The sequence below is a fragment of the Polistes canadensis genome, unplaced genomic scaffold, assembly GCF_001313835.1.
Source record: "Polistes canadensis isolate GaletaPanama2010 unplaced genomic scaffold, ASM131383v1 scaffold_58, whole genome shotgun sequence".
Lineage (NCBI taxonomy): Eukaryota > Metazoa > Arthropoda > Insecta > Hymenoptera > Vespidae > Polistes > Polistes canadensis.
This window is the reverse complement of record NW_014569605.1, coordinates 1-21,025: the sequence shown is the minus strand read 5'-3', so window position 1 is coordinate 21,025 and position 21,025 is coordinate 1. Positions and strand designations below refer to the sequence as shown.

Genomic DNA, 21,025 nt, shown 5'->3' with positions numbered 1-21,025 from the left:
TGAGCAATGCTTTTGATGTGTAAATATTTCACAGAATGCTCGATTTATAAGGGTATTTTATTAAAAAAATTCCTGTTATTTTTTTATATTAACAGCAACATATATTTATCTATAAATATTTATATACTTGCAAAGTATGTTATATGTGAGCAGTGCTTTTTCATAAAAAATAATAAACAGTGCTGGAACTCACTTCTTGTCAAGCTTTTCATTAGAGAATATTATATTTAAATATCATTTATGGAATATCATTCATTTGCTTATTTTTTTTCTTATTTCTTTTATTCGCTTTTGAAATATTACAAATACCATTAAAATAAATGCTGATACGTCGTTCCAGTGCGTTTTATACCATAAAAAAAGCATTGCATGTACACATACAAACAATATGCTAGATAAAACGTGTGTCAAAATTCGAAGAATGTAGCATTAATTCAGCATGAATGTTACTTTATGAGATAAATATGCAAAATAAATACCCAAAATTTTGTTTGATTAATCAAATTGTTCCTTTAAAAAGGTAAATATGTAAATATCTTTAGCAATATCATATCCGTAAAATTTTTATTAGAAAAATGTATAATCGATATATTATAATAAATATACATTTTATTTATTTTTTAAATGGATAAGCTTTGTACTTGAAATGTTTATTTATATTAAATGGTAAGACAGCCACCACATCAATAAAGGTTGAATAATTGCTACAAAAAATATAAAGTAAAGTCTTCTTCTATTACCAGTTGCTGTGTATGAAATCTGACCCTGCGGAATAACTCTTAATTTCAAAGATCTCATGAGAAAAAATGCTAATGTTGCACTAAAATATAACAATGCTGCATAATAGCCAAATTTTTTAAATGGTAATGAGCTCAATAGAGCTGCATTTATACCAACATATTTATATCCGCAATAAGCCAGCAGATCCAAAGTGGTCAAGCTCGTTTCAATATTCATTACATACAAACTGACAGTATGAACTATTAGTTCCATTATACCCCAAGCTAGTACAGAACTAGCTAATATACTAAGTTGTTCAGGGCTGAAACGTTCTTGCGCACCTAAAACCAAGCCAGCTAGTACCACATATGTTAAAAATGACATCATTGGGATATACATGTCCGGTGCATTCTTTTCATAACGTGGTTGCATGGGTACATCTTGTTCGTATTTTACAGTCCAGTCCTGTTAATGGTATTAAATCCATTTAATGCGTTTTACAATTATACATTAACCAATTAATTAAATATTCCTTGTCTCTAAATGATCTTAAATCTTACTTTGTGAGTGAATGGGAAGAACAAAATTGCAAGTTTTCCAAAGACATAATTAGTATCCACAGCAAAATAATATTTTAATGCTCTAACTGGCACATATTTTTCAAAATGTTGCCTTCCTGATCCTACCAATGCAGTTCCATATTGTACAGCCATATCGGTAACAACTGGCTGCGACAATATTTGAGCTGCGAACTGAGAATTGGAGTAGTTCTCTGTGTGATCTTCATTATGTGCTGCATAGTGTTGCATTGGCATTGGGTTAAATCCGCTTGGAGATGGAGCTTGTTCTTGGATATTGAAAATATATTCCGATGACAAGCCATTGTTTGTAGGTACCTTGTATAAACATAGTAATCAACATTATATATAGTATATAAAGAGCACTGTATAATTTATATTTTTACCTGCTGATTGTATATATACGAATTTTCTACCATTGGCATAGGGCGTGCTGTCAGGCCAGCCGATGGATCTAATAACCTCTTTGTTTTACCTATTTGATAACATTTGTTTTCATATAAAAGAATAATGATACTTAATATAGAACTTAAAGTAACATAACCTCCGTTACTTCATTCATTTCTTCTAAATGAATTGCGAATAAGGTACCACAAAAAAGAATTAAGAGAATACACTCTTATCAATTGATGAGATATATTTCACGGGAGAATTTATTTTCTGATTTTCATTAATTTTGTTCATTCGTTTGTTACTTACCACGGCGTGCACCTGATTGGCTATAATTCATGTTTTATTTTATAGTTTAGCAGATAGTATGATCTTTCACGATAAATTGTTAACTTTCTATTTTAGGTGCGTTTATTCGGATTAATATTAGTTTAAAAATCTAAAATACAAGACACTTCAACACGTCATCATACTTCGACGTTCTCTAGTTGTACGGTCTCTCACTACTCATGTCAGTACCACCAACACAATTTTTATCCTTCTGTCATGTGACTAGTGACAACAATAGTGACATCCGATAATGCATTTCTTTTTATCAGATGATTATTCTAAATGAATTATACCTACTATACAGATGCAACATTTCATCATATCATCATTTCTATTCTTCCCAATGTCTCATATCGATTAATTCTAGAGTAAACCAATCGTCACTATTGTAAGTTTCAATTCGCATTTATGAAATATCTTTTTGTATCACAAAATGTGTTTACCAAAATTGTACATGTGTGCATTCATATTATATAGCGTTGTATATAGTACGATACATATATAGTATTACAGATATATGCAATTCACAAACAATTATGATAAAATACTATTTATCATAATTATAAACGAGATTTTTCTTCTCTTTTGGTTTTGGAAAGAAGAAAAAAATAACAAACATACATATTAAAAGAAAATAGTTACCTTTTTGGGTTCTAAATATGAAAATATTAAGACTTTTATCAATTAATTTTAATAATTAACAAGAGAAAAAAAATTATGATTTTTGAGGGGGCACCCGGGTTTGAACCGGGGACCTCTCGATCTGCAGTCGAATGCTCTACCACTGAGCTATACCCCCAATGTTACTACATTACGTTCTAAAATATATAGATAAACAAAAGTTTTATGAAAGAAATATAAATAATGGGTTTAAAAGTAGATGGACCATCATCATTGAAATTAATTGTTTAATTGTCATTAGAAAAAGTATTCAAGAGTACATTGAGAAACTAATCACGGGCTGCTATATTTTAATAATATGAGCGAGTTTTGTTGTTGCGCTACTGTAGTGAAGAGTAACTAAGCAACCCCTGAATTAGTTGGAAGTCTAACAGAGGAATCAGCGCGTTAGTACGTATCGTACAGTAGCATGGTGTGTTTCTCACTTTCGTGAAAAACAATCCGCGTGGTTGAATGTGATTGTATTTCTATCATAAGATTTAAATTTCGAATTCGCGCCTTTTTTTAAGTCACGATGTATTCAGAGGATGTGCGACATATTATTTTATTAAGTAAGTTTTGAATTTCTCTAGAATATGAAACACAAAAATCATGTCTCTAAGAAATACTTATCCTTACGTTTACTATGCATTTACATCTACATCTACATCTACATTCTATATATATATGTATAGTTTATATTAATAAGATTATTTTAAAAAATAATCACCTTTCATAACGATAGATAACCAATTAAATTAAATGCTTGAAATCGAAATTATAAGCTTTCAATTGATATTAAACAATTTACATAGATGTGTATCAATGTCATATCTGTAATATCCAATATTCATGTCAAAAATAATAACCACGAAAGATTGAAGATTATTTTGTAAGCGTAATATCATTGCGCACACGAGTAATCTCGCACAAATTATGTGATAATATAATAAACAATTTTTAACGGGTGATTCAGTATCACGAATAGTGAAGGTCTCAACAAATTATTAACGGTATAATAACGATTGACGTGCTGCACACTGAATCAACGAAATAACGATTTTCAGTCACCCTTGCGTTATGGCACGCGCGCACGTGGGTTCTTGTACGTGCAACATATGTATGTATGCTGCATGGATGTGTTTATGTATGTATGTATGTATGTATGTATATATGTATGTATGTATAAGTATATGTATTTACTCAACAAGAACGCATGCCATTGTGCTGATTTTTACAAGAGTTATGCATTAGCAAAGAAAAACTAAGCCTTTTACATTACCTATCATTCTATTCTACCTTATCTTTCATTAAATTGAAATAAATTAAATATTGGTATAGGTATTACTATTTAGAATATATATATACGCGAAGGAATAATTAATGGGACGAATCATTAAACGATTGTCTATTTTCAATGAAAATCTATATAATACACACATTGGATGCGATAATCGTTATCGATCCATCAATATTCTTTCGTACTTGTACATAACGTGACATAGAACTTATTTTAAGAATTATTGTATTTGAGAGATAGAAAATGTTAACGATACCGACATGTAGCATTCGCTAGTGTTCAATTTTAATTATAATTATGGCAATGTTTCACCATGAAATAATTATAAATGATTACTAATTTATTATAGTATTATAGTATTTAGCATCTGAAATGTGAAATAATCTATTGTAAGATAATAGAATTAAACACGTGGCGACCTTGCCGTGAGATTTTCCACTGTGGTTCTTTATTGGTGCTAAATGTTGTGACGTTTGGTTTCTATGGTATCAAGTGACCTGGTCAATTTACCACGTGGTCAGTAATCAAACTTTAAATTTGGGCTAGAACCTAGTGATCCAGATGTAACGATAATAGATCGCTTGTCGTTCCTCGGCTCGGTTCTACAAAGCATTATTATCGTAGACACGAATCACTTGTTGAGATATGTAGTTGCTTCAATGATCGTGATATGAAATTATTTTCTTATTATTTAAAACTAATCCTCATAATACATTTTTCGATTGATATCGATTACGACGTGAGTTATTATTTATACATATGTATAAGCACATTACGCGTTAATTTTACGCTAATTATTATATTTAAAACATAAGGATAGATGAGTTCGCTAAATAATAAAAAGAAAAGGAGAAATAACATAGGGCCACGGGTACATAAAAACACACATAGATGTAACACTGACGGAGTTCTTGTACTATAATTTGGAAAGACATTAATATATATATATATGCTTACACGGTGTGTATATGTGTGTAGTACACGTAAAGAGAAAACATTAAATAGGAGTGAATTATACATCGACGATTCAGTCATCAGCATTATATCTTTTTAAGAAGGTGAGAGAAATTCATCCAACTACTTCTTTTAAACGTCGACCCACATTCTGGGCGGCGAGACCGGACGGATTTTTTTCCACACGATGAGTTCGATCCGACTACAAGGCAGAAGATGTTCTTACCCGAGGTTGTATTAGTCGAAAAACGGTGTCAAAGACGGGCATGGACACTAAGACTCCACCTATACCTTTGAAGCTTCCAGAGAAGGTTCAAGTAAAGAAGCAGGAACGTGTAGCCGATCTGTTTCTGCCGCCATTGATACCTTCTACGAATCTCCGACAAAAACTAAAGCCTGTCATAAATTCATGGTCGTATGACGTCAATTACCCTACATGCTATCCAAATCATCATAAGAAGAGACCTTACAGGTAATGTCTCGACTAGATTTATAACTTCTGTCCTTTTTTATTTCTTTTTATTCTATTTTATTTTTGTACACGGAAACAAATTCTATAATATAAGAATGAGAGAATATTTTTGATTTTAACGAAACATGAAAATTGTACAAAGAAATGACTACTTTCGTAGAGTATTGCAAATTGGCGCCACACCTTTGATGCACGCTTGCCAGCAGGCCGACAGACATAAAGTCTTGAGATTATTGAGGGAACAAGAGGAGAGCATCTGTTATAGAGATCGAACGTTAAGAAGTGCACTTCATTACTGTATGGATGCTGCGACGGGTGGTGCTGTTGCATCAGCGGCACCAGAATTGGTTAATGCTCCCGATGCCGAGGGACATACACCTCTTCATCTCGCAGTCATTGCCGGCGATACTCAGTTGGTAGCTGTTTTGTTAGCGAATGGCGCTGACGTTAATGCCAAAGATTTGGAAGGTCATAGCGTTCTTCATTGGGCCACTGGTAGGGGTCTTAGCAAGATGCATTTTATTAAATCTCGTTAGGCAAACGATAACCATAAAAGACATTTTTATATTAAATCATTCCGACTAAAAGATATTTATAATATTTTCCTAAAAGAAAAAACGGCTTTTATTAGATATAAGTTTTTATCCATTGAACAGATTGTTGATGTATTATAAGTAGCCGATGTTCATTAAGAGATAAATTATTGTAATATTTAAATTTCCTAAAAAGTATAGGTTAAAAAGTAGGAAAGTATAGAAAATATACATGAATCAAGTGGACGTAATGAGTCAGTGGGTCGGCTACTATAAGGTGACGTAATTCTAAGCATGAAAGCAACACGCAAGACGATATAAGACGATATAAAGATCGTGGCTATGATTGACGTTACTGATAAATATTCGGTTATCGGGTTTAGTTATAGTTATCGGGCGAGGTATCGGGCAAGCAACGCAGAGCTATGTCGAATTACACCGAACTACTATGCGATATACATAGGTATTTCGTAGATAGAGCTTTTCTATAAATTGTTGACGTTTTTCTAGTTTGCGGGGAAGCGGAATGCGTACGTCTGATCTTAGCTGCGGGTGCTAGGCCTTCAACGCCAGATCTCCGCGGAGGCTCGCCTCTCCATTACGCTGCGCAATGTTGCGGTGCCGCAGTGACTGCCGAACTTGCGGTTCCAAAAAAAGTTGGTTTAAAGGTATTACAAACTCTTATAGAATTTGGCGCTGACGTTAATGCGAAGGACGAAGATGGACGACAGGCAATCTTATGGGCGGCTAGTGCCGGTAGCGTGGAAGCAGTTTTAGCTTTGGCAAGGTAATTAATATATCCTAACTAATTTAGCATGTAGATGTATATACATATGTATATATTTATTCATCTACTATCTAAGGGAGAATTAAAAGGGAGGGAAAATATTCCAAGATAATGGATAGATAGCTAGTAGATAACCTTATCGATGTCGATAAACGATAAAGGGTCGGGGGAGCTGCGGCCGCAGGAGCGTCGGATAAAGACGGTTTAACGGCGCTTCATTGCGCCGCGTCGAGAGGTCATGCGAGATGCGTCGAGGCATTAATTAATTTGTGCGGATCTCAGCCCGATCATGTAGATGATAATGGTTGTTCCGCTCTACACTATGCCGCTACGCTCGGTCACGCCGACGCTACGGCCTTGATTCTTAAATTAGGAGCTGATCCAAATCGACAAGATCGAAAGGGTAGAACGTAAGTTGGAATCATTTCTCTTACGTCTATTCAAGTTAGTAAAAAAATATGTTTTAGGCCAGCCCTATGTGCAGCAGCTAAAGGTCAATTGGAAACGTTAAAAATCTTAGCGCAGCACGGTGGCTCATTGCATGCTAGAACAGTACGAGGTACAGGGGTTGCTCACGAGGCCGTAGCTTCGGGAAGAATCGAACTCCTCAAATGGTTGGCTAAAAAACGTCCGAGTACGTTGGATATCGTTACGCAAGACGGTAAGACGCCTCTTCATGTAGCAGCACTTCATGGTCATTTGGATGCTTGCAAGGTGCTTTTGGATCATGGTGCAAGAATGAATGCGATTCTAAGGACTAACAAGGGTAACATGATGACCGCTTTGGATGCTGCTCTTTATAGGGGCCACAGAGATTGTGCTAAATTGATTCAAATGCACGGTGGAACTACTGCTCAACGATTAAAAGATCGCAGGAGTACGCCTGGGAAGGGTTAGCTCAATTCTCGAATACCTCGAATGTCGATAAACGCAAGGGTATTATTTTAAGCCTTTTCAATGAAATCCTTTGTCTTTCAGTTTTTTCTGCAAAATTTCGAGTTGACCGTACTGAGAGTGGCACAGATTCGGAAGATAGTCCTCCAAAATGGGATCACGCACGCAAGGCACCGCGTGTCTATTACGAGGAACGATGGATCGAGAAAAGAACACGAAAGAAAGGAAATTCCAAGAATTTATTGCGACGAGACAGTCGAAGTTTCAGCGAAGAAGAAATTCGACTATCTAAGAAGGCGTCTTCAAGAAAAGAATATCAGCAACGAAGCAGAAGCGAGTCTGCGAGGTATGCATTTTCTTCGACAACAAATTCGAATCGATTCGATTTCAAAATTTTCGTTAATAATTATTTAGTAGATATGTGAGATTGTATTACAAACAAGAATATATGTATAAATTATCTTATAAACTACTCAACAATATATAGAATGTAATTATAAGTATTATGCTTGTACTCTATTTTTATTGTCTTTTCGCATACGATTGTACATGATGTTTTTAGATACGACGAGAATGACACGACTACTGATGAAAAGTTAGCACGAAAAGGAAGAAAAAGACGACTTAGAGCAAAATCTAAGGACGATTATAGTGATTCGTCTATAAATTATAGCGATGATAGCTTCCAAGAAGATTTAGGGAATAACGGAACGGTAAGAACGTTTCTTCTTCAGCGCAAGCTCGGAGGACGGAGATCAAAATGTCGCGCAGATAAGAATAAAAAGAGATCGAAGTCGGAGATCGAAGCAAGTCGAGCCAATCGGAAGAATTTACAATCAGAAACAAAGAGCGATCAAGACGAGCACAGTGGTACCGACGACAGTTTAGAAGTAATCGTCGTGAGAACGTCCGTTGAGAAGAAAAAGTGTGAAAAGATTGTATCCGGAGGAAAAGCACAGAAATCGAAAGAAAATTCAAAAGATATTAGAAAAAGAGGATCTCGTAAACGAAATTTGAGACGGAAATCAGAATCCTGTGTATCGACAACATCCGATAAGTTATCCGATAAGCCGTTCGATAAAGCATCCGAAAAGGTATCCGAGAAGGATGCCAGCACTAAACCAAAGTCACGTTCAGACAAGAAAGAAATAGAGGAAGAAGAGTATAAAAACGTCATTGACGTTGACGATGACCAAGTCGCGTCAAAGTCATCCACATCAGAGGATAAGGCAATGTCCTTCGTAGAAAGACGCTATCATCATAGAGACGTGACGGATAGTACGAGCCATGAAACCGTCGAACGAGTTTTAGTTACGGCGATGGTCCATAAAGACCAAGGACCGGATACTCCAAAGTCTACGATAGAAACTTCGAAGGAAGTCACTTTTGAAAATGTTTTGGAAAAAGAGATATCTGATAAGAATTGTGAAGAATTGCAAAATAATGTGGACGATGTTTATGGAAAATCCGATCAACTATCTAACTCGTTGGTAATGAAGGCTAAAGATCTAAAGAAGGATCTCCAAAATATACAATGTGGGGTTGAAGATAGGAATGAAAATAGCGTAAACGAAAGGAATAATGATAATGAGAAGGTAGTAAGAGATGTCGAAGCGGTTGAAGGTAAGGCCTTAAGCTATTAATATTTATAATAAATTCACGTATTATTTCGCATCTTGACAATTAAACACAATTTTTCTTCATCTGAAAGTATTGACTAAGTTTTCACTCCGTTTCCAAGAATATCATGTTTAAAAATTTTGTTAAATACACGTACATCGATATATTTCGATCATTTTAAGCATTTATAATCTGTGTTAGGGTCATTAAATTTTTTTTTTACGCTCTATAAGAATATTGCAAAACAAAATGTAGCTGTCCATTTATAATAAAAAATCACCGATAACCTTAAAATTTCGTAAAAAAATGACCTCTAAAAAAAATCTTTTAAGTTTCCCCCCTGCAATAATGCAACTTTTTTATTTTAAGTTTTTGAATACAATTGTCAACAAAGAAGATATTACAGTGTCCTGCTTCTCATGATTTTCCCTGTATACCCATTCTATCTAAAAAACTCGGATATACAAAGAACACGATGATCACTTTAATTAGATCAAGCGAGCCAGTCCATATCCTACTTTGTATAAACTAAAAATGTTATAATCTTAGCCTCGTTTTCTATAGAAACCATTCACTAGGTAGGTTGCGCGCATTCCAAGTAAAAAAACCCGAAAGCACTTCATTGGATTCTCAGGAAGAGGGACGTCTGCATTCGGGACTAGATCAACGAAAGGAGAGTTCTCAAAAAGATATTTTTTTATTGAAAAATGAAGAAAGCGATAAAATAATTCTTGCCATTTCGCCAAGCACTCCGAAAAACATTGTAAGCTGCATGGATTCAGCTAACGATAGTGTGGCTTCAGAAGTAGTTTCACATGCTCATACATTGAAAGAATCACTTAGAGAAGAGATGCCAACTTTGGCGTTAGAAAAACTTTCAAAAGTAGAAAAAGAGAAAGAGAGATCGGAAGATGTAATCGAGACAATAGGTTCGAAAGAAAAATACAGTATAAATGGTACATTACAAAAGGATGTCGAAGAATCGTGCAAAGGAAACATTATCATCGATGAGTTTGGCTTAACGAATAAAAAATCGTTTAAAATTCAACAAGAGAAACGTCAGAATGAGGCATCATCTCCTTCTTTCGATGCGACTTATAGCAATGACTTCTTCGAGGATAAGGAGCAAGTAGATTCCGCACGTGGCAAATCTGTTGATTTATCCTCAGATTCTAGAGATTCAGTATTGATACGAGAAGATGAGAATGACTTTTCGAGAACGAATACACCAGTCCTCGCTAAGAGTACCGTTCTCGAAGTAAAATTTGACGAACATAAAACTGCAAGAGAACCTAATAAAGTCAGGATTGTCAAAAAAATAGACGCAAATAATACTATGAACGAGGAAAAATCTTTCTTAAGTAAAGGTAAACGCGGACACATTTCAGTTGTCTAATATTAAGTTTTTTATTACATATAAATATAAATCTATTATATTATAAATCTATTATATTATATGTCTCTATGAATAATCGTATAATATTCTATAAAGAAAATAAATGAATCTTGTGTTGTTATATCTATCAGACGTCAAGAATTTTTCGCCGACAGCAACAAGACGTTCAAGATATTCAAAAGATTCGACCAGAAAGCAGACAAAAGAAGCTGAGTGCCCCTTGACCGTAACAAAAACATCGAACAGGACTAAAAATTTATCTGATAAATCTGAAGAACGTTCTCTCGATCGCAGTGCCATAGTTGCCGTTATCGAGAGTCCGGAATGGTATGAAGAAGATGAAGAAATCGAGAAGGAAATTAGAAAAGTAATCAGAAAAGACGGCGAACGTGATACGAGACAAGAAGAAAATAACGAAATTGGCGTTATGAGAGTTTTGCCGAGTACTAGCGAGCAAGATACTTACCGAAGTCTAGACGTCGGTACATCCAAAACTTCGGCTATCGTTACTTTACCTGAAGTAAGTTGACACTCTTGCTTTACTTTACACGTTGAAATTATATGAACGTAATAACGTTCTTTTTTGTAATAATGTTCCTATTATCAGGTTCAGAGAAAACTTTGCACGTACTCGGAAAAGATACCTAAGATTCCATCGGAAAATCAACGTTTTCGACAGTGTACGAAACAGTGTCGTCGTGATAGTGGCGGTAGAGATAGTGGTATAGAACCAAGTCCGAGAGTTTCTAAAATACCAAAAAGAAGGAACATGGTCGAATGTTCAAAGCTGGAAAAACATCAACCGCTCAATGTAGATACCGTCACGAGAGACGTTCAAATTAATTTGCGTCGTTACCATTTAGAAAGGAAGATCTTTTTTCAATTGATGGAACTTAAGAGATTGCAGATTAGGCATGGTAGAGCTAATGAGCAAGTTTTGGTTAAAAGACAGGTAAGAAGATAGGATTGGAAAGTAGAAAAATTGACATTTTCTCGATATTTTATTTTATAGTTTATCTTTAAAAGAAAGAAAAAACAAGATAAAAGATGAAGAAATATATTATTTTAATACCATATACCTGTCCCATATTCGATACATTTTGAGGTAGTAGCACATATGTATAAGAGATATTATAATATATTTTTCACATATGATTGTTGTAATCAATAAATTGCAAACAACTATTTGAATATGGAAAGTATGAGATAAACAAGATTGCTTCATCTTGTCAGTACTATGTTTATATCAAATCGGCATGCGATAGTTGCTTATGCGCTACAACATTATGTAAATGTAATTATCGAAATAATTTTTAGGTCGAGTCATTTCATAAAGCTGGCATGACCGGTCCAACCCTTGGTGTTGCTAAATATGATCAACCATTTACATTCAGGTTTTCAGTATTTTCAATCCTATTAACACAATAAAATGAAAAATTAGAAATTTTGTACATTTTATTTTATCATTCATACTCGACAGACATTTCGAAGCCTTCTTATACGAACAATTAAGGAAACTACAAAGGAGACCGGCCACACCAAATTTTTGTACAGATGCAAAATATTGTACCCAGAGAACTCATCGGTGTCATCATGCTACAACTGCTTATACTTCAGTACCTGTTTATACTTATAGTAAGTTATGTTGTGATATTCATTTTTTAAAAGTACTTACATACCTAATTGTAAGTACATGATTGAATGCAACTTGTGGTAATTCATTAAATGTTTGACCTTTCGTATTTTGATAATAGACGATGATTGCAGTTGGCGGAGAGGCGCAAGAACGAGTGGATCACTTTCCAAAAATAGAGACTCGTGGGAGAGGACAAATGACGGTAAGTGGACATCGTGTCTAATCTGCTGCTATATCTTTATTAAAGAGAAACAAATAGTATTGATTTGTGTGCTTTAACAAAGGTGGAAGTAACTCACGGTGACGAAAAACAAGTTATCGCTCTACCAGCTGAAAGACTAGATTGCACCAAAAGATATTTTGTTACTTTTACCGTTAGAGGAGAAAGTCAAGGGACAACGAAATCGTCTCATTCTATAAAACGAAGTGCTAAGAGTGTTTAAAACGTTCAGTATATTTAATATCATGTACATATATTGTATATGATATGGGTAGTGTATATTTTTCTAGCATTTTATAAAATGCTCATGTAAAACGGGCAATGTGTATAATAAGCAAGTATTTCACAGATTGCCCCGTCATTTTATATAATGCGTAGAGGGTTTCGGAAAATCTATAAAATATGCCTCAATGAGGAGTATTTAGAGCAGAGGGGAGGGTAGCGGAGAAAATCTGAAGCTATTGTGCGTGAAATAAATCATGGAAAGTAAAATCCTCCCACTATGCTCTAAACACAGCCAACTGAAGCACATTTTATAGATTGACCGAAACCTTCTGGGCATTTTGTAAAATGCCCACAGTAATATATTGCCCGTAACATATATATGACTGTTTGTATAAGTGATGTCTTGTCTTATCTATGTATTTATCTGCGTACTTATTTGTTAACTTCATATTTTAACTTATTATTTTTTTTCTTTTCTTTTCTTTTAAAGGAGAAAGTGAAATATCAAGATTTTTTATATAAAAAATATTATTATTTATTCTATTATATAGTATGGTTTTACTTTTCAAGTATTACTGCAAACTGCCAGATGAAATTCCAACATACAGAGGCCAACGCGAAACAAATATTTATGATTAAAATGTTAGTATAAATTTTATACGATATACATAAATACATATAGATATGTAAGTATTCTTGACAATTAATTGTCAAGAGAAGGGTATGAAAAAATTAATATTTTAAGCAGAATTATGTATAATTCGTTTATCGGTTTTTCTAATAGATATAAGTTCAATTATTTGCAATGAAATTAGTGATGTAATGTATAAAAAAAAGTAACATAAATTAGATATAGTTCATTAATAAAAAGGAATTTTCAGAACTATACTGTTAGTATAATTGATCGTATAAAACTAAACTTTTTACATTGGAGTACTTTTTTTAATCAATGATTGCGTCCACTTTCCAAATTAAAAATCTAGTGTAATAATACGATTTATTTCATTTTGTACATTTAGAAATATCGAAAGACAAAGCCTCTTCGAATTCTCTTTGAAAGTATAGTATTTTAATGGTTTCCGATATAATCGACTATATATAGACCAAAGGATAAGTTGATGTTGCGTGCCATTTAAGCACGAATAGAATTTTTGTTACGGAATATTGATCTCCAGGAATGACGTAGTTAGTAAACGTATGAATTTTGTCTCGACCAAGTAACCCGGTGTAACGTATGCTATCGGTTTTTGATAGTTTATAGCAAAATTCGATGCAGTCAATAATGTCGACGCGTTTTGGGTTGCATTTTAAACGAACTTCAAGGGTATTAATAACATCAGATTAAAAAGACATCATTCGCGAATCTATCGTCTTGTGAGTGGCTTTCGCATGGAGAAATGGCTTCAAGATAGTACTCTTTGGCTTTTTGGTAGTACGCTTCCATTGCTACCAAGAAGGTAAATATTCCCAAGGTCGCGTCTATAACAACAATGCGCGATGATGCATAATTTCATATTGTTACACGTACTTACAATATACATACGTATGACCTATGCATGTTTACTTATATATTAACGTATGTGCGCATATATCGTGATGTTTTATATAACTAATATTATACCTTGATCGATTTTTTATACATATGTGTACATACATATATCGAAAGCATACAAATAATTATGCAAATGATTAATTATTGTAACCACAAAGAACAATAGTTGCCGATGTTTATTTTTTAAACGTAGTGTATTTGCATTAATTTTTAGTTATCTATTCACTTATAGAATATAAAAATATTTTTTATAAATATTTTTCACATGTATCTTTTTTTGCCAAAGTCATTACTCCACAACTATTGTTATTACGAAAAATATTGTTATGCGTATGTGGTATCACATTTCTTGATTATTTCTTGTTTCATCGTTACGCGTGGATGGCGAAAAGAAATATTTTTCCCCTTTTTCATGGTCATGGACTCAAGATAGGAGTAACTGTAGTATATTATCGATCGTCAATAATCGTATGTTCAACGACAAGAAACGTGTAAAGCAACATTTTTACACATTAGTATTGCCCAGTATGTTTAGTGGAAAGGAGGGCGTTACGATCGAACTCAATGAACACTATCATGGGCTTATTGTACGTAAACAAATTCAAATATTACCTTTGTCCAATTAATTGTTAGTAATAATTATTATCTGACAATATTACATTCTTTTTATTCATATATTTTATTCATATATTATATAATATATAATATAATTTATAATGTATAATTATAATATATTATATAATATTACGAGGATGCCACAGACAAAAATATATTTTATTGCACGCAAATATATGTATATTATAATAGATATAATATTTTCGAAATTTTAGGAAAGTTTAAGGTGTCTTTTTATTTAATTTAAAATATAACGACTATGTATTATTTCATATCACTTGATGAACCTATGAAATCGTCATTTGTCTTTTCAAGTAGTCCAAGATATTTTTTATGATCGATAGCGTGACATTATAAGAACGTATCTAACCTTCCGCAGATAATGACGGCCCATCGTCCGATTTCGTTTACATGTAACAATAGTACAATACCATTACAATTAGAAAATTATTAAGAATTTTCAGTTTAAATTAATATATACTTATTGAATATACTTCTCAGTAAAAAAATGTATTATGAAATTATTTGATATAATTGATATATTTACGTTAACAACGTCGAGATGGGTAACGATTTGAAATTTGCTAATTATAGACAGTTTATACCATTATGGTAAGTTTGCAAATTTTTAATTCATTAGTATATATAAAGTTCTTTTCTCTTTTTACACACATATGCACGCGCACGCGCATAAACGAAAGTTGTTACAATCCGCGAACAAGCTACTGCTTGGATATCATCACATAAAATACAGGAAGAATTATTAACAGTCTTTCATATTATTATTTAAAGTATTGTATTTTTATAAAAAAAAAGCTTTGCGCAGCCGTAATATTGGAGAATAAGGATTTACTAATCTAAGGTGAGATCTTTCCAATATTAACGACTTTCCTAGGTACGATTCTTTTTTAAATTGTAAACATCAAATTTAATTTTTCGTTTCTTTGTTCATACTTCTTTTTTGTATTTTTTTTTTTTTTAATATATCATAACTATCGTACTTTCACATCATGCGTGTGGTAAAATCAACATCCTTGAAGAAAAAAGCGCATGCGTCTTGTGCCGTCCAATGGATAAAATTAAATGAGCTTGGGGAGTTTGACCCTTGGTCAGCAGCGAAAATGTAGACAGTGCAGTTTGCATTGTTCACCAACGTAACATGCTTTTTGCTCAACAGTTTACGTCCTTGCCATGTCTTGCCAAATATAAGAAGTGCGTATCAGTATTGTGATCTCACAATCACTATATTGTAATACCTATATATTTATGGATAGATATGCCTAAATGCCTATATATATGAAATTCGTGAGTGTGATTGAAGACATTTTTTGTATTTAGATAATTCTGGGAAACATTTATTTATTAATTATTAATATTAATATTAACAATTATTTATTACATATTAATAAATTATGCATTAGATGTAATAATAGGAAAAACTGAAATTTGAATTTAAGAATGTTTTGAATTTGATCACTTTAATATAGTAAATAGATATTTTTCTATATTAACGTTCTTTTATATAATTCCTATTTTCGTAATATTTGTTATATTACTTAAAATAATATCACACGTATATATAGATTACTCTATGGTAAGTGGGAAAAATTTGAAAAGCTATGATTTACGCGACGTAAAAGTAGATGTAAAAACTAGAGGATGTAAAGATATAAAGACAGTTTCTAAATTATTACATTTACTAATTTCTTCCTTTTTTTTCTTATTATCAAAGATAAAATAAGATATTACGTTTTATTACACACAGGTCTCGCGCACCAAGCAAAGCAATGGAGCGTTATGAAAGATTGGCACGTCTTGGAGAGGGTAGTTACGGAGTTGTCTTCCAGTGTCGAGATCGACATACGGGAAAGTTGGTAGCCGTCAAAAAATTTCAGCAAACAGAGGACGATCCTCTTATACGAAAAATTGCGCTTCGAGAGATACGCTTGCTTAAGGTCAGTCTTTTGATCTTTACTATTATTGTAAGAATGGGGTCAGAATATTATTGTACATATGTGAGTACAAATATACATAAAAATGTACATACATGTATTCGTACGATAGTAATAGATCTTGTTTTCAACATTTCAAATAGCAAGACGATCTTCACTTTTGTAAGTGTTGAACGCTCAAAAATTAGAATTATTCGTGAAGAATAAGAACCGCATTTGAATAAATATGAAAATGAATAAACGCAAACTACGATATAAATAAAATGGTCAGCGGTCAATACCGCGTTGGTCAATATGTTGGGGCGTGTGTTCTGGCGTACTTGTATGCAAAGAACCGCTCGCACGCCTCGGTCGTTGCTCTTATATTGTTTCAGAACGTGCCAATTTTTTGAGAAAATATTTTTCATGCACGATTTTTTTAATTTATTATAATTATGATTTTCCTTTATCGGTATAAATTAGTATTTAAATTCTATGTTTTTTTATTATTATTATTGTTCTTTCGTCATTTTTTTTTATTTTATATAATATTTAATCTAATTAAATTTCTATAGTATTCTTAGACGCGCATTCTAAGAAATGAATTTTCCATTCAATGTTACGTTGACGTTATTTGTAGGAATTCATGAAAATCTTATTCTTATATCTATATTTTTTCAGCAGAATTTAAAACACCCAAATTTGGTAAATCTTTTGGAAGTATTTAGACGAAAGAGAAAGTTACATTTAGTATTTGAATATTGCGAACATACACTTTTAAATGAAATGGAGAAATTCCCACATGGTTGTCCCGACCTCATGATCAAACAGCTCACGTGGCAAATTCTTCAAGGGATTGCCTATTGTCACCGACTTGGTTGCGTTCACAGAGATGTTAAACCAGAGAATATTTTAATTACGGCGGAGGGCGTTGTTAAGCTTTGTGATTTTGGATTTGCACGAATGCTTAGTCCCGGTGAAAATTATACGGAATATGTTGCAACGAGATGGTATAGAGCACCAGAATTACTGGTAAGTTAAACAAAAACAAACTTCAAATCTTTAAATAAATATTCATAAAGATCTCTCGCAATGTTATTTTTTTTAAAAACGATTAAAACATATTAGAACTATCATTGTTTTTGAGAATTTTTTGGCTTTTCTTTAATAGGTTGGAGATACTCAATATGGAACTCCTGTAGATGTTTGGGCAATAGGGTGCGTATTTGCCGAATTAATTCGAGGAGAGGCGCTATGGCCTGGAAAATCGGATGTGGATCAACTTTATTTAATAAGAAGGACTGTAGGCGACCTATTACCAAGACACATAGCTATATTTCAGCAAAACGAATTCTTTGCTGGTATAACGCTTCCATCACCGCAAACGCTTATACGGTTTAAAGACATTTTCCCTGATAGACCGAATACGCACTTACAGGTAATATTTATAATCAATGCTATTATGTTTATCTGAATCGTAAATCGTATTTCTAAACGTGACTATTTCATGCAGTATTTTTTATTTTTCTAACATAAAGTATATATTTTTCATGTTCATTGATAGATTGATTTTATGGAAAAATGCTTGGACAAAGATCCGAATGTAAGGTTGACGTGTGAACAACTACTGCAGCATGAATACTTCGAAAATTTTCATTTTAAAATTCCTGATGTGGAATTAGAAGAATTCGAGAAACTCAAAAAGTACAGAGATCGCTCGAGACTTAGTCAAATAAACAATTACGTTGTTGAAGACCATGGATACCGAACCGATAATTCAAGATATAATCAAATGTTATTGCCGCAACTTCCTCAAATGAACATTATCGCGCATGGTCAAAATGACAATCGGCCTAAAAGCACGACCATGCACCATCAGCAAGGCTTTGATCATTTGCCTACGATAAGAGGCTGCAATTAATATTCGCCGTATTACATTGTAAGGTACATATATTTACTCTTGTGTGTGGTGCGTTAAATATATACATATATATTAATATATTATATATACATATACATTCTTCCGTTTCTATTTGAAAAAATCAATGGTTATTATAATTAATATTATTTTATGAAACATTTTTTTCAATATATTTAATCATAAATATATTTAAATATTACACTTTTCTTTCTAGAATAGATTCCATTCTGATATGGGTAATATGTATGCAAAAACTACCGCGTAAGTTAAAACGTCTAGCTTAACACATTTTTTATGAGACAATAAACATAAAATTTGATATCATTGGGCAAATGATGTTACACACTATCTATGATTTAGTTAGGAATAACGTCTTTATTTTTTAACGAATGGTAACTGATATAAATTAATAATATAAAAATGAAATTGTAATATTTATTATATCTTATTTTTATGACATGCGAAATTAAAGACCCGGAATGATACTTTATTAAATCCTTTTCATTTTTTCGTTATAAAAAAATATCTAGTTCTTATAAACAGAAAATTTACTAGAGCTTCTTGAACCAAGAATGAAAAAAGATATTAACCATCTATGGGCTAGTGTTACTTTCAAGTAACATGATAATTTTTTGGCATTTTACCCAATAATTATAGTTTCTTTAATGAGATGGCATATACATCTTAATTCTGTAATGTCTCAGAGAAAACTAATACAAATATTCATGACGGTTGCTAATACCATTAATCTAAAATAAAATAAATGTTGCGCAAACTATCTGCAGTAGAAGCAAGCGAAATCTTTTTTTTCAATTGATATTATTTGTGCTTCTGTCGGTGTTTACCAAATAAAAAATTGTGTATATTATAATTCTAAGTTTGAATATCAATAACAACTTATCTTCTTGCATTTCAAATATCATTTTGTTACTTTTTTTTTATGATACAGTTCTGTTACTTTGAAGTAATAATGGCCTATAAGAGACATTTCTGTATATTTAGGATAAAGCTTTTGTGTTCTGTTAAATGTCAGAACAAGTTGAGGAATTTGTTGCAGCGAACAATTCCTGACCATGTTTATCAGTTTTATTGAAGAAGATCTATAAAGATACCAAAGGGATAGATTTTGACGGAAAAAGAGATGATATTTACTTAGCTTACACCAGTCGTGCATCCGTTGACAGAATTCATTGCATTCTGTAAGCCCCAGGAATCAATATAATTTATTGACATTTTACATTTAACGCTAGGTGCAAAATACTTAGAAGAATTTGACGCTTAGGTTTCTCTACGCAGAAGTGAAAACATGCTAGGCTGTTGTTACCTGAAAGTAACACAGAGAATTTATTGTAATAATACTGTGTAAACCAGAAACTTTCTTTTCTATCCGCATATATATATTTATAATTGTTGATTTTTAGTTCCACACATTTATTTTTATTAATAAACAAAATTCGGCCCATAGAGGTTAACTCGTGATTAATAATATAAGTTATGCGAATATTTCAAGAATAAAAAAGACTACTTCTATTACTTTTTATTATAAAAGTCAGGAATATCACGTCGATTTATAAACTATTAAAAATATTCGATTTTTTCTAATGTACTTAAAACAACAAAATATATATATATATATATTAATATTTGTTCCAGTTTCCAATATTACCCCTCACTATTGATATATTTAACCTATAATACGAAATTTAACTCTGTTTTTCACAGAAACAAAATTGCAGATGTCTCTGCAAGCGTCAATGACACCCAAATCCACAGCAGTTAGCGACACTAAGGCGACAAAAAAATCATCGATCGCCACTAGATGTCGCACAATACTCGCAATCATTTTCCCACATAAAAAAGTATAATAAAGCGATGAAATTAAGTTTTATTATCGCTTCTCGGCCTATGGCTAAGATCAAAGTGTAGTATCTGTTCTTATCAGCTTAATATCTGATACGCAATTCATAGAATTGCCAGAATATTAGCTAGATTTTTGGAACTTGGTGGAATTTCGGAGCTTGCTTCGAGTCCGCCGCGGGTTGAGCCGGTCTTGCAGTACTGCCGGATTCAGCCCAATCAAACAATTAAAAAACAGTATCATTAACTAAATTCTCAAGTATTAACTGTATTTACTTTTCATGAGACAAAGAGAAAAATACTTAAGCTTTTTTGACACTTACGCGATTTGCTATTATATAAGATGCAATAAAAAATACATTACATTATATATATTCAATAAATTATTATATCTTGGAAAAAATTGAAATATATTGAATTGAAATGAATTGAAA

General features: G+C 32.6%; 3 protein-coding genes, 1 long non-coding RNA gene and 1 other non-coding gene across 15 annotated transcripts; 2 read left to right on the top strand and 3 right to left on the bottom strand.

Moving 5' to 3' along the window:
• Nucleotides 1-549: 549 nt before the first annotated feature.
• Nucleotides 550-2,215, bottom strand: LOC106785902 (protein YIF1B). Its single transcript, XM_014746728.1, has 4 exons — nt 1,998-2,215; nt 1,685-1,773; nt 1,281-1,616; nt 550-1,185 (listed from the first exon to the last, which is right to left on the bottom strand). Exons 1-4 carry the CDS (start codon nt 2,026-2,028, stop codon nt 655-657), a joined length of 987 nt encoding a protein of 328 aa, XP_014602214.1. The 5' UTR covers nt 2,029-2,215; the 3' UTR covers nt 550-654.
• A 530-nt stretch (nt 2,216-2,745) lies between these two features.
• Nucleotides 2,746-2,817, bottom strand: Trnac-gca. Its single transcript has one exon. It is a non-coding gene; the product is annotated as a tRNA-Cys (tRNA).
• Nucleotides 2,818-4,968: 2,151 nt separating this feature from the next.
• On the top strand, nt 4,969-13,576 carry LOC106785901 (ankycorbin). Of its 3 annotated transcripts, none has more exons than XM_014746725.1 (14): nt 4,969-5,404; nt 5,565-5,899; nt 6,448-6,724; nt 6,886-7,134; nt 7,192-7,616; nt 7,703-7,964; nt 8,181-9,241; nt 9,817-10,605; nt 10,766-11,154; nt 11,242-11,586; nt 11,952-12,028; nt 12,115-12,269; nt 12,402-12,472; nt 12,555-13,576. In XM_014746725.1, the coding sequence occupies exons 1-14, from the start codon at nt 5,199-5,201 to the stop codon at nt 12,711-12,713; spliced, it is 4,800 nt and encodes a 1,599-aa protein (XP_014602211.1). In that variant the 5' UTR covers nt 4,969-5,198; the 3' UTR covers nt 12,714-13,576. The 3 variants fall into 3 exon arrangements, with proteins under 3 accessions (XP_014602211.1, XP_014602212.1, XP_014602213.1); XM_014746726.1 differs by having other exon boundaries at nt 12,389-12,472; nt 12,555-12,668; XM_014746727.1 differs by lacking the exon at nt 6,886-7,134.
• Nucleotides 13,577-13,888: 312 nt separating this feature from the next.
• Nucleotides 13,889-20,811, top strand: LOC106785890 (cyclin-dependent kinase-like 4). 8 transcript variants are annotated; one of them, XM_014746705.1, is made up of 6 exons: nt 13,889-14,172; nt 16,648-16,837; nt 17,495-17,845; nt 17,985-18,251; nt 18,378-18,757; nt 20,457-20,811. In XM_014746705.1, exons 1-5 carry the CDS (start codon nt 14,105-14,107, stop codon nt 18,732-18,734), a joined length of 1,233 nt encoding a protein of 410 aa, XP_014602191.1. In that variant the 5' UTR covers nt 13,889-14,104; the 3' UTR covers nt 18,735-18,757; nt 20,457-20,811. The 8 variants fall into 8 exon arrangements, with proteins under 8 accessions (XP_014602191.1, XP_014602190.1, XP_014602192.1 ...); XM_014746704.1 differs by lacking the exon at nt 20,457-20,811 and adding an exon at nt 18,949-19,217 and having other exon boundaries at nt 13,894-14,172; XM_014746706.1 differs by lacking the exon at nt 20,457-20,811 and adding an exon at nt 18,949-19,217 and having other exon boundaries at nt 13,906-14,172; nt 17,498-17,845.
• Nucleotides 19,095-20,490, bottom strand: LOC106785892. 2 transcript variants are annotated; one of them, XR_001381583.1, is made up of 2 exons: nt 20,401-20,490; nt 19,095-20,058 (listed from the first exon to the last, which is right to left on the bottom strand). It is a non-coding gene; the product is annotated as an uncharacterized LOC106785892 (long non-coding RNA). The 2 variants fall into 2 exon arrangements; XR_001381584.1 differs by lacking the exon at nt 20,401-20,490 and adding an exon at nt 20,269-20,381.
• Nucleotides 20,812-21,025: the final 214 nt, after the last annotated feature.

What these genes read in the sequence shown, in the direction of transcription:
- LOC106785901 (XM_014746725.1), top strand. Translation starts at nt 5,199, where the DNA reads ATGGACACTAAGACTCCACCTATACCTTTGAAGCTTCCAGAGAAGGTT. An exon ending in CAGGAGTACGCCTGGGAAGG is followed by an intron (nt 7,617 to 7,702) that starts GTTAGCTCAATT and finishes TTTGTCTTTCAG; the next exon opens with TTTTTTCTGCAAAATTTCGA. An exon ending in GATCAACCATTTACATTCAG is followed by an intron (nt 12,029 to 12,114) that starts GTTTTCAGTATT and finishes CATACTCGACAG; the next exon opens with ACATTTCGAAGCCTTCTTAT.
- LOC106785902 (XM_014746728.1), bottom strand. Translation starts at nt 2,028, where the DNA reads ATGAATTATAGCCAATCAGGTGCACGCCGTG. An exon ending in CCAATCAGGTGCACGCCGTG is followed by an intron (nt 1,774 to 1,997) that starts GTAAGTAACAAA and finishes GTTATCAAATAG; the next exon opens with GTAAAACAAAGAGGTTATTA. An exon ending in TCTTCCCATTCACTCACAAA is followed by an intron (nt 1,186 to 1,280) that starts GTAAGATTTAAG and finishes TACCATTAACAG; the next exon opens with GACTGGACTGTAAAATACGA.
- LOC106785890 (XM_014746705.1), top strand. Translation starts at nt 14,105, where the DNA reads ATGGAGAAATGGCTTCAAGATAGTACTCTTTGGCTTTTTGGTAGTACG. An exon ending in CTTCCATTGCTACCAAGAAG is followed by an intron (nt 14,173 to 16,647) that starts GTAAATATTCCC and finishes TATTACACACAG; the next exon opens with GTCTCGCGCACCAAGCAAAG. An exon ending in ATAGAGCACCAGAATTACTG is followed by an intron (nt 17,846 to 17,984) that starts GTAAGTTAAACA and finishes TTTCTTTAATAG; the next exon opens with GTTGGAGATACTCAATATGG.